The sequence below is a fragment of the Aphelocoma coerulescens genome (genome assembly GCF_041296385.1).
Source record: "Aphelocoma coerulescens isolate FSJ_1873_10779 chromosome Z unlocalized genomic scaffold, UR_Acoe_1.0 ChrZ, whole genome shotgun sequence".
Taxonomy (NCBI): Eukaryota; Metazoa; Chordata; class Aves; order Passeriformes; family Corvidae; genus Aphelocoma; species Aphelocoma coerulescens.
The window spans coordinates 8049504-8062867 of NW_027184085.1; the positions used below are offsets into that span (position 1 = coordinate 8049504).

General features: G+C 38.4%; 1 protein-coding gene across 2 annotated transcripts in view; it reads right to left on the bottom strand.

Annotated features, from left to right (window-relative positions):
* KIAA1328 (KIAA1328 ortholog) overlaps positions 1 to 13364 on the bottom strand; it is a 171789-nt gene that overhangs the window by 22955 nt on the left and 135470 nt on the right. For both annotated transcript variants that reach the window (XM_069001894.1, XM_069001893.1), the window contains exon 10: positions 6762 to 6870. In XM_069001894.1, the coding sequence (XP_068857995.1) occupies positions 6762 to 6870 (109 nt within the window). The remainder of the gene's footprint in view (positions 1 to 6761; positions 6871 to 13364) is intronic.

Here is a 13364-nt window from a genome sequence, read left to right on the forward strand (position 1 = left end):
AGCTCAGTTGTCTCAAGATAAGCAAGACAAATTCCACCCTAACTACACCATCATCACAGTTAAACACCATTATTGCATGGATCAACCAAGCACTGAGACATGCTGTGGCAAGACCTTGCCCTAAGGAGTTGACAGCCTGAAAGGCCCAGGAAAGTGAAGGAGAGAAGAAAAAGGGAATTTACTAACACATGAGCAATATGGTGGAAGGATGGCAGAGACATCTTTTGGGATATAGGCTTCTTAAAGTAATATGCAATTATCCTGCATATATTATTCATCAATTCCTCCCATCTCAAAAATAAAACAAACCTCCAAAAAAACAAGAGGATATGCCTCTGAAAGATGAGAAGAGAAATTACTACAGTACTAGGAACAGAACAGTTGCTTAGAGAACCATGAAGACAGGAATCAAGACTAATCTTACCTTGCCAAGCCCTGTAGAAATTGCCATCACAGTAATTCTAAAAAAGCTTTTAAAAGTACAAGGCAGAACACTTCAAGCTATCAGTGCAGGAAAAAGAGACAGTAAAATAATTTTTTTGACAAAGGAGTAGAGGAAATACAGAGGAACCTGAAAATATTTTGAGCCTGTTTTCATTGCTGTGATTACAAATACAAACAAGAATCACATCCAATGAACTAACATTCTCTTAAGATTTAACATGGTATTTGAGAAACTGCAAATGCATGTGGGGAAAAATTGTAAAAAACAGCAATTAAAATAACAAAGAAAATGATGCAAAGAGTTAAGTCAGTTTCATAACATGATTTGTACTCTATTTTCCATTGCTTATTATTACTTTCAAACTACAATCAAGTTATTGCCATACCACTGAATGATGGAAACCTTGCCAACTACTTCAAAACTGACACGTTTTCTGTTGCACTGAGCATTCCCAGAAGACATTTCCCCTCATTTTAATACAAAATCCTGTCAGATCCATAGAGCTGAAAAAAAAAAAAGTGTAAAGGATATGTAGCTGTAATAGACCTCCCCCAACTAGTCAAGTTTGGAATAAAAGACGATCAAAAAAGACTCAAAGATCCAGTGCTAGATTAATGCAAATATCTGCTTGTCTGCAAGTGTACTTTTTGATTAAACTGGCATACATCAAGTACAATTAGAAGGGTTATTTATAACTAAGAAATACATAATTCTGCATTTTAATGAGGGTGACAATTACAGCCAACAGTTGGTAATTAACATTAATCCTTTTGCACTGTGAATCAGAATTTCCCAATATGATTTTCATTGTCAGCAATGGACACACAGAAACTGTTATTGCAAAGTAGCTATTAGGTAGGCTTCTTTGACACAAATAGGTGTTCCTGTTACACACAGTAAAGAAAGAAGCCAATGATGTGTTAAATTTGATAACCTCAGATGTAAATACAGAATGTCACTTCAAAATTTACTTGATGTCTACAACACAAAATATAATCAAGGCTTATCATTTTCATGGCTGAACCCAATTCCAGGTTTCCCAAGAGCCAGGCTTCACAGGTGAAATCTGATTTCAACACAAGCTTGAAATCTCCCATTGTTAAATTTGGTTTAGATCCCAGCCCTGGGTTCACATCTGCATTTTCCCCACGAGACTTCAAAGCTTTCAGTGGCTGTAACCAAGCAGAGCAGATAAGGAGGAGCATTTGCCCAGGCTGTATCAGTTTCCAAAGCAGAGCTCTCAAGCAAGTACCAAAGACAAGAAGAATCACCACTGAAGGATTTGCAACTGTGGCAAAACCTTCTTGCAAATTCTTTCCCTAAGCAGGTTATCGATAAAATTTTGGTTCTCAAACCCACTGAATTTTAAATCCCAATCTTCCCAAATTGCTCTAACTTATTGCTATTCACTAAGTAAAATTTTCTCTGTACATAAGTTCCATGTCTATAACAAATGCTGAACTTACTAAACACTTCTGTTTCTGATATCTGTAATCCTCAAAGAGATTATTTAGATTTGCTGCGTGGGTCCTTCCAAAAGAGAAAGTATTTCAAAACTAGCCTCTCAGCTGTTGCCTTTGCAGCCAGAAGCAATAGAAAACTCTTTTCATACTGGTCTTTAATAGGAAAAGAGACCTGGTCCAAATCCTATCTGAGGCACAAGATCACAATGCAGCCAGTAAATGAAGCCTCTAGAAGAGTGCAGAGGTTTTCACCATCTGGGTCAGGCAACTGGAGGGGATCAGTGTCAGATATAAGTAAATGAGAAGGTAGAAAAGGAGAACTCTGAGCCATAAGCCAAGAAACCTACAATGCACTTCTTACAAAGAGCTGTAAAATTCACATTTATTTTGTAAGTATGAGATAGATGGGTTATTTCTACATACAGAGGTGCCCAACTAAAATCAAGATAAGTGATATTAATGTCCTATGGTCAGTATTATTGAACCTCGAAAGCAATAAAGTATGAGTCGATAAATATTACATTTGCAACATAGTTAACATTCTTCTACTGTCTCTGGCACTTATTACACATTGTAACCGCAAGTCTACAATACATTATTCATATTTGGGGTGTCACTGAGTGATGGATTGCTGTAAGAGAGGCTGTCCTTTAAATAAATCAACAAATAAAAATGCAAATGTTAACATTTTCAGCCACAACTTTTTCCATCTTGAATGGGGAATGAAAATTTCACATTATATCGACAGCCAGCAGAGAGAACAATTAACAACCTACACTCTGAATAAGAGAGATTAATTTGCCAACGTCTGGTTTTATCACTTGCATATGGAACTACATTGGACTTTTTGCACTGCTGGCTTTCTCGGGGAGTAGGCAAAACTAGCGTCTCCTACAACATTCAGAAACTAACTCACCACCCCACTCCAACCACACTTTTAATCTCTTTAAAAGTTCCATAGTTAAATCTAGAATGAAAGTTTTCTGCTCCTTCTGAATCCTGAGTGGTGTCTGATCCTAAGTGCAAAAAAGCAGTTCTATTTCTTTGGCAGTGCTTGCTTAGACTCTGAAGTATAAAGAACTTCAGAGACCATCTTAAGTTGGTATCCATATTTAAGCATCCCAAACGCAAAGATGTGAAAATCAACCACCACATAAGTAAGACAAAAGCTTGAATCTCATCCCTGTCCTTTTTCCTAACAATCAGCACAACAGATTTACGCTAGACTATTCCAGTGTGCATTATTAAGTATACAGTTCTGCACATTATATTTTACATCAGATATTAATTTGCTTAAAAGTCCCTGAATACCCATTCACCTGAGATGTGCTGGGCAACTGGGTAAATAGTTTTGTTTTTAAAATGTCCCTAAACACAAATTTACACAATACAATCTGTTTATAAGAACTCCAACAGGCCACTGTAGTCTAACAGATAATAATACAGCTCAAATACAGCATTCATATTGCAAGAACTTCTAAATCACTTCTTTTAATGGCTACAAGAAACTCCTCTCCAAGACAATGCACTCAGCAAGTATGAAAGCTTTGATTTGAAACTGCAACCAAAAAACCACAGACTAAATGCTGAAATCCCAGACTATCACACAGTCCCTTAATTCACCTAACTGTTTTTAAATTCCCTTTGTCCAAAATGAAAAATACTGCAGGAGAGATATCTGTTTCCATGGTGAGCAGAACAAACTTTACCTGTGTGTTTTTAAATGCTCAATTTCTGCAGTGTTATAGGACTTACTGTGCCAAACTCAACACTACGTGGGGAGAGCCTGACAATTGCAACAGGGCTGTAATCAAATTAAATGGTATTTCAGAATGTACAATTTACAGATTCCTTTTTTTCCCCAAAAATAGCTGAATACTTTAATTTAGAGCAGTTTCACTTCTGTATGAAACACAACATTTGTTTTGCTGAAATCAGTACCTGATTATAGCTAAGATGTAGTTTATGTAAAAACTTCTTCACTACTAAATGAAAGCATAAATATGCCACTACTTCCCCTGTCCAGCTCTCCTTCAGTTCACCAGAAACACAGACTCTCTCTTCTAAGCAAACACCAGTTATGAAAAAATGTACCTGATCACCAAAAAGGTAACATTTAACACAATCAGAGTAACCATCCTTCAGGAACAAACCTACTCTTACAAATTTGCCCGGCCCCAATCATGCCTGTGATATTTTTTCCCAAATATAATGGCTTTGGTCTAGATAAATAAGCACATGGAGTAGAAAAGTTTTCCAGACCTGCTGTGAATGTAATTTTAAGGGCCTCATGCAGGTGTAGACACTTGGCTTAAGAACACTGGATAACCAAACTTGCAGTGTTTGGCCGTGTTATGGAAGGCAGCAACAGGCATGCACAGAAGCCTGACAGGCAAACAAATCCACACTATTAGCCCATCTCCAGAGGCCAGACAAGGAAATGCTGGGGTTTTCTTTTTCTTTCAGAGATATAACTGAAATCACCTTGTGCACACTCGTTTTGCAGGTCTGGTCCTTTTGCAGGTCTAGCACTAAGGCTCTCAAGGTTTACATCTACTTTCTAGGGACTCTTATTTCTTGTTCATGACATGATTCATTCCAAGACAGAGAAGAAAGTAGGACTGCAGCAATTCTTTCTCAAGCAGGAGGTAGCTGTAACACACTGAAGCCTCCAGTTGAGCCCTGCCAAGGCAGGCTATCACGCCAACACATCTTCTACCTGCCATGCCTGCTTACCCAGCCAGCCCTTCCCAGAAGCTGTGCTAGCACCCTGATGCCTCTCGCTGCCAGGGAGCTTCTGTCGCTTTCCAACACCTTCTCTCTGGCAGGCTTTCCACTGCTGCTGCTGCCGGGTGCCAGGGTTTGTGCTAGTTAAAGCTGGCACAAACACGAGTTGAATCTAGTCCTATAAATTTAAATAGTCAAAAGTAATTAGGTTTACACGTACTGCTGAATAAATAAATTTGCTCTTAGGCTAGGGCTTTGTGTTGCAAGTTTCAGATCCGTGCCAACTGTTGTGGTTAAGCTGTTAACCCCCCCAAATCACAGATCATAATGAACATGCTGACAAACCCTTACTTTAGTGGCACAAAAGCAGCAATAATTCTCAATATTGATTAATTTAGTTAGTTAAACCTGCAGTCTAAGCTTATAACCATTCAGTGATAAATTGAGACTGACCTGCTGCCCAAGCAGGTTTTTTGATGAAGGATAGAATCAGCTTTAGGTCTCCCCAGAAATACTTGTCCATTTACCATTTTCAATTACAGAAGGCCAGGAGTAAGGGAAAGCACAACATGGCTGTTTAACCTAGTCAATTATACCTACAGCACCAATGGTGAAAAAGAAAGGGAAGAATGGGAGAAAGTGCCTAGAAATACAGGATTTTTCATCAACTGGTAAAATAATACTTTAAGGATGACAGCTAATCAGACTCTTTTTACTGATCGCTTTACCTGATATGATTTCTAACAGCATATTTCAACAAATATTTTACTCCCCTCTGTGGAAAAGAATAGACCATCAATCCTCTTGAATAAAATTTCTTTTTCTGAGCAGTCATCATATGATGTGCATAATTATATCTACTCCTCAGTGTTTGAATGGAATCTCAACTTAGCACTATTAGACACTATCAGGCAGTATCTCTACACACACTTTATCTGCTATGACTGCCTTGCAAAGGTAACCATTGCTTCTAAGAGAAATGCTTAGGCAATCTTGTGGTTTCTGTTAGTTTAAACATACAGCTACTTGTGGGAAACAGCCCAATCTAAGTCAGTTCTTAAATCCTCCAAGAATTATCATCCTTTCCATCAGAAGAGAAAAAAAAAGTGTTTCCATAGCAAGTAAGTACAAATTTGTCAATATTGATAGCAGTTTCTCACCTATTATATATCGCAAGTTCTCTCAGAAGATAGAAATAAACTGCCAGCTGCTGCCAAGAATACAGGGATGATATCAAGCATACATTTTCCAAGTCCACTGGGCCAAGAGAAGATTAAATCTGACTCTAGCCCTCTCATCCTCCAAGAAACATTTAACTCTTCTCATGAACGATTGCACATTCCTGTTACGCCACTGCACTGTTATCTAACTAGCGGTATAAAACACTCCAAGTTCATATTTCAATCTGCTTGTATTTTGTTGCTTAACTAAAGATTTTATTATGAGAAAATGTGGGATATGATAAAGAAAAGCAGGGATTGTACACTGTTCTTCTAGGCATTTACCACTAGAAATGTAATCCTGCCTAAAGAAGGCAAGTTGTTTTCAGACTCATAAGTATAACAACAATGTTGCTTTCAGTTTTTTTCATTGGAACAGAAGTGATAATGCTGCTTTTCCAGTGCATTTAGTGCAGATATATAGTATAATCAGGAATTGCTGACTTAATGTGATTTTGTTGCTTGTCATTAAACATAAAATAACTCTCACACAAAAGATTTTAAAAGAAATGCCATTTGATAAAAATGGGGGTGGGGGAGGAGGCAGGCAAATGCAGAGGGATTAAAATCTTCAAGTGGATGTAAAACCTAATGGGGTTAACACTGTCCATTCAAATTATGTACAAAGGTGTAAATAATGTGTCAGGACTTGCAACATAAAATACTTTCTGCTCAAAATCTAAGTAAAATTAATATGTTAGAACTTGGCATATTCTTGCTTTTCTTATTCTAACATGCAACTTAAGGCTTACTATAAATGTCAAAAGGATATGGTAGGTTTTAGTTTATATTATTCGGCTTGCGCTAGTATGAAACATCACAGAAATTTAGTCACTTCTCTGCATCTAGGAGAATTTGATGGTTGTGTTTGCAGAATCTTAAACCAGAGATTACCCAGCAGCTTACCGTGAAGGGTCATGCTGAATCGGTGATATGGCCGTGGTTGCAAGCGCTTTGCTGCTGCCCATCAACCCAGGAGATATGGCTGCATCTTTCCTAGGTCCTGAAGTTGTCCCTGTGGAATGAAGTGAAGATAAGCCAGGCATCAGGAGCTAGCGATTTTGGAATAGATGTTTCTCAGTTCTGCATTATTACAGAACATTGGGATGAAAAACTGAAACAGTTTTTGAGTGACAAATACAGATAGAGAAATTACAAAGAGCTCATCAGTCGACAGTACTAGGGACAGCATCCATTTCAGGACCATGCAGAATCAAATCTGTAGAATAAGACACACTCTACAGCCTCCATCTTACTGCCCAGAGTTTGACAGAGTTGCACTGTTATAATTTCTTAAGTGGCCCACAGGATTCAGCTTGTTTCACAGATGCAGTTCTCATTATGTGCTATAAAACATTCGTTCTCCAAGTGTAAATATCACTATAACAGTATTTTTGTTCAAATAAAATAAAACTGATAGTCCATTCCTTCTTCCCACCTCCAAATAGCTCCTGAATTACAAAATAATCTAGATTTACAGGTAAAGTTTGGAGGTCATGTAGTTCAATCCTCCATTCAAACAGCATCAACAGCTTTCAGGCACTTGTCACATTAGGTGCTGAATGTCACCACTGATAGAACCTCTCTGGGCAACTCCTCTGGTCCCACTGTTTGACCACCCTCATAGTGAAAAATGTTTTCTGTATAGCTAATCAGAATTTTCTGAGTTGTGACTTTTCCCTGTTGTCTCTTGAGCAGCTGATGATGACTTCCAAGAAGCCTCATTCCCTCTTCCCTATACCCTCTCCTAAGGCAGCTGAAGCAAGAAGGAAGATCCATGATGAATGATCTCTTCTTAAGGCTGAATGAACTCAGCTTTCTTAGCCTCTCCCAGTTCCTATGCTTCAGCCCCATTGTTGTCCTGGCTGCCTCTGCCAGAGTTCCTACAGCTTGTACTGTTGTCCGTGCACTGTGGAGTCCCAGCCTGGACACACTGCTTACGGACACAGTCTCACAGAGCTGACTGGGGGGGGAAGTGTCATTTCAGTACTCTGATGACCACAATTGTGCAATTATGGACCAGGAAGAGGTTCTATTAGTCCATCACAAAGGCGCACCACTGACTCATTGCTGTTCAGCAGGACATCCCGTTCTTTTCTGGCAAAACTGCTTTCAGGATTGTCCTGCCACAGGAGATCAGTTCAACCCAGTTGAAGGAACTGGCATTTGCCTTTCCTGAACCTAAACAGGGTTCTGTCAAACCATTTTCTCAACCTGTTAAGGTCCCTTGAATACTGTGCCCTGTTCTCCAGCACACTGACTGCTTCCCCAAGCCTGAAAACTTGCTGAAGGTGCCCAGGCTGTTGATGTTATGCAGCTAACCACTATGAACTGGCTGCCAGCTGGACTGAAGACAACCCTTGAAGGCTGCTGGTCCAGCCAACTTTTCACTTGCTCACCTGATAACTGAGTTTCATTGATCAGATTTAGTAAGACAAATAGCATACAGGTAAACAAGTGGTAAAGGGCAATAGGAAAATTTGGAGCTATCTGATCTACCAAAAACAGCCTGTGGATCGGGGCTTTTTTAAGCTACCCTAATTAGTTGTGTGCAACCAACATCACTTAACTAAAGAGTTATTATAGGGAAAACAAATATCAGCAAAAATTGCAGTCAAACCAGTGTTTATCTCTTTATGTAACCCTATGATGACCAAATATTTCTCGGCTCTGTGAACACTAGCATTATCTCTCAGCCATGCTGAAACCTGAAGCAACACAAAGTTGTAATTCCAGCTTCAGTGCAAAATTTACAGATGTCCAAGGAATTATTTAAAACACTGCATTGATCTAAGAGTTATGCAAATATATACAATTTAGTAAACTCACACATTTTAAGATGCATTTTAGGGAGGCTAACAAAAAATGGGTTATCACCCTTTTAGAATGAACTGTGCTTCAGTACAGTGCAGTGAAAAAATCTTGCCTAAGAAAGAGTTAATTTCAGTGAGGGAAGTCTTGGAAATATCATGGGGATATATGCTGATTGTGTGTCCCTGGTAACTTGATAGTGTGCCAACCCATGATGAGAAGAGTGGGTATGCATATAAAGACTGGAAGCCTCTTGCTTAAGAGTTCTGACTTCACGAACGAATAGGAGATATTTAGAAACCACTTCACGTGACAGTGGAATGAGGCAGCTGGATTTTAAGAAACTAATACCGAAGTAATAAAAACCTTGTTAAGATGGGAGAAAATATTCAATTGTTAATTCAAGAAAGGACTGGCACACCGTCAACATACTACATCCACAGAAAACGAGATGTATTTCTGTGAAGAAAGACAATATATGGACTCAGAAGTGGCCAACACAGCCTCAAGGGGACTGTTCAAAGACCCAAGTTTGAAAGTATTACCAGAGCTAGAAACAGAAAACAAGAAAAGGAACTCAGCAGGAATTTACTGAGGCTGTTAGGTTGCGCAGACATAAAGCAGGAGCATCAAGAAACCCCGAATAAGTGTATATCTAAAAAAAAAAAAAAATTTGAAAAACAAATCTTGGAAAAAACATGCAAGTCTTTTGAGGGAAAAGAAACACTCAGGAACAAGCAAATATATAGAGATGATTAAATCAATGATATTTCCATAAATGTCCAAGCTACTACTAATTTTAAAATATATTATGAGAAAAAAATCAAGGAAGGGAAAATCGGCAAGTAGAGGATAATGAAGACCCTGTTGATGTATAATACCTGCCTACATAAAGCTGATGAAAAGAAACTACCAGGGGAAAAAAAAAGATACAAAGTCTTTAGTCTGAAGGATATATATTTCAGGGCTAAGGGGAATTAGTTAATGAATTTATGAAGCGACTGGTAATTATTTATGAAAAGTCATAGAGAACTGGGGTGATACAAATGACAGCAAATTAATTAGATTGCAGGTGTTAGAAGACAGTATGAGACTGGAGACATTGCAGATGATCTAGAGAAGCAAGAAACGTTTAAAAAAATAGACACATTTACCCCTGGAAAAGACAAAAAGCTCTTGCATAGTATGGTAATTTAAATCCTGACACCAATGGAAAGAACCTGGAGCAGCAAAGAATCACAAAAAAAAAACCTAGACATGAGCTTGCAAGGCAAGCTACCCCTAAAGCAATTATAAATGCCTCCGAAATGGTAATGTGACGAATACTATTTTCAATTTGGCTAACTTGGTACAAGAATGATTTAAAGTAGATAAAGATTCATTTGAGAAAACTCAAACAGCCATATATTTCTGCTTGAAAAACAGACAACTAAAACACTATGAAATGGGGAAATACAGCAGTCTCTATTTTAAAAGTGTAAACACTAAGAATGAAGAAATATGGTTGAGGCTGGTTCAAGCAGCAATGGAATGAAAATAAGCAATGGGAAATCTAGGTTGATAATCATAAAAGAAATCTTTATGGCTTGAATAATAGTAATATTCATAAGACTTAACATTTATATAGTACTTCACATCTTCAAAGCACTTCACTAATATTAACTAATTGCTCTATTCAATTGTAGGGAAGAGTCTTCCCTCAAGGGAAGAAGTTCGAGATCCTGAATCCCTAAGAAGCTACATTAGAAAAACTACTGAAAAACAAACACTATTTAGAGAAATCAGCCCCTGGAAAAGTACAGGGCTAAAATGAGCTAAAATCATTTGCCTTCTCTGGCATTTTCTTTCACACATGGAAAGGAAACTATGAATGCTATACAACATCATGGAGATATTATGTCCAACAAGAAGAAATAAAGGGAAAAATAGTTCTTTCATTTCAATGCAGAGATGTTTCAGAAAGGGTTCATAAAGAAGAATACTTTAAACAGAAATGTAAAGAATTGCCCAATACTGCACAGTGCAATGGATGTAAGTTTCCCAGCCCCACAGCAAAATTTTCCAGAGGAGAAACGAAGAGAAACACACATTTCTGTATTCCAGTGCTTTTTAACTAGACAAGTTGTTAGATTTTAGTACACATTGACATAGCTGGTGGTGCCACCAATAAAAACAATTTACTGCTGAAAGGATCTAAGACTTCAGGATTGCTTCAAATGCTTAAAGTTTTGCTGGTAAAACTAGAAAAGTCTGACTACCAAGACACAAACACCTGCTAAAAGCACAGGAATAAAAACTAAGGAGCAAGCAGAAACAGAAGACAAAAAAGCAACAGTGAGGGAATAAAAATTGATTGCCTAAGTTGATCCAGTGAATTTCTACCCTGGAAAGAGAGCAGAAGTGACCCTTTCCACTCCAGGAGGTGAAGGGACCACATTATCAATGCTCTTCTCCCCATTACTTACCACCATCAGGGAGAAAGAAGAAGTGGATTTCTTAGGAAATCACCCTTTCCAAACCCACTGTTGTCACAGCAAGTGAGCAGTCCTGTAGGCAGGAAAGCCTTCCACCAGTCCAGGATGGGGACAGCTTTCTGATTAATAATTTTAAACCTGATAAAAGTGCCTATGTTGCTCTGCAGGAACACTACTACTGATACAGCCACCATTCCCGGTGGGACAGCAAGGTAACACAGTGCCCAAAGGCCCCACATCAGCACTGGCACTGCACTAAGGTGTGCTCGGATAGAGTCACCATCCTGGAGAACATATAATTTAAATAGACCAGACTGATACAGGCATGAAAAAAAATAAACCTCTGTAGCAATAGGTCAGCATCTGATGGTTGAGAAGTTTTCAGCTGAACATTTTTCTGTACACAGCACTGCTGTGTTCCAACCAAAAGGCCACCTTCAGGTATGTGGCAAATGACATCGAGTTTCATGCCTCAAGATATCATCTTGTGGGCTTCATTTCCCTTTCTCATATTGCATTGAACCAGAAATCCCAGGTCAGCAGCAGATGGGAATACCCAGCAAAATCAAGGACAGAGCCAGCTAAGTCCAGGCTATCCAGAATTAAAAACCTTGACATTGTGTCCCAGTGATCCCCTAAGATGGAAAAAACACTTTACAGGTATGTGTGTGTGCTTGCTAAAGGCGTCCAAATATATAACAGAAGGAAGCCAATTAAAAAGGTACTAAATACAGAAGACTTCAACTTCAGTGATTAGTGCTAGGTAATTTGCCTTGTGATAAACAACTATTCAAATCAGTAATAGACCTGAGGTTGTTCCACAGCTTGAAAGCATTCCTCTGAACTTTATCTGCTATCACAGCAAGTGCCAATGTTTATAAGTCAAATTTTGCCATGCAGCTCTACACCATAAAAGCCAGCAATCCCAGTAACTGCTTGCAAAAGATGCCCACATCTTCAGAGATCATGCTGACCACTACAATCACTAAACCAGCATAGATGCAGCTCAGTTGCTATGTGCAATAGCCAGATGCAGCTTGTGACTTCTCATCAGTTCTACAAAATAAAATGAATGAATGAATGAAGAAGAGACCAGCTTGGATATTTTCCCCTGAATCTATAGAAAATAAATTACTTTTTGGGGACTATCCCCATCCAAGGAACAAAACCCATCATCCAGTTGTGAAAAATCCTAGTTTTATCACTACAGCATAGAGAAGGAGGGGGGCAGAAGGCAGAGGAAAAGAGAAGAAAAAAAATGATAGCTGAAAAAAACCATAAAAGAAAACCATCAGTGAAAATTGCCCCTGAAACTTTGCAGAATTGTAACGGCTTTCTCTTGCTTAAATTGATTGGTGTAGCAATGTTATAAAATGACTATTAGGATTCATTGTGCACAACAGAAAGTGTGAAATGTCAGCAGACTATACAGCAAAAGTAATGGGTCCTGAACCCCTGTTAGTCAAAAATGATTTTGTTTCAAATTAGAAATTGATTTTTTTGGACACAAGCCCTTTACAGGCTTCCAACTTTTGTAGCTGTGCCTTGGAAGAGATTAACCTCAGCCACTGTTTGGGTCCAGGCTGATGATACCCTTTTGAAAGTTTCTTCACAGGGACTGCTTTTTAATGTTGGTACGGTCTTAACCAATAACACAAGTTATTTGTTCCTTTGAGAACTGCACCACATTTCTTCTCATTTTGCCGTTTTCTTTATTTTTATGCTGACATATACGGCAAACTGGCTGACAAGTTAAAATAAAAAAACAAAAAAAAAAGCTAGTTCATAATTGAACCAAGGATTATGTTCAACGCTAAGCAGTGAAACATCCAAGCTGCTTTTGTTCCCAACCTTTCTCTTCCTAAGAGAGAAAAGATTGCTTCTCTGCTCCTTAAGTGGAGGCACTAAGCTAAGGGCAGGATAGGTTCTAGCAGTACAGACATCCCTGTGTGGCAAAATAGCAGGTTGTGATGGTGAAGTCATCACTCAAGGAGGAAAAGAATGCAAAGATTACACTTAAAGAGCAAACCCCACTGCAATTATTCTCATTGCCTTTTGGGAAAGTTAAAAAATAAATCATCGAAGGAGCTTTCTTAGATTAAGGGCTATTTTTTTCTTTCATCAGGAACAGCAGACAAGATCACTATTTGTTATTTTAAATATTTTTTATTGTTTTAAATGGAGCTACCACCTTCTCTTATGTTATTTTAAACACCTGCAAAAG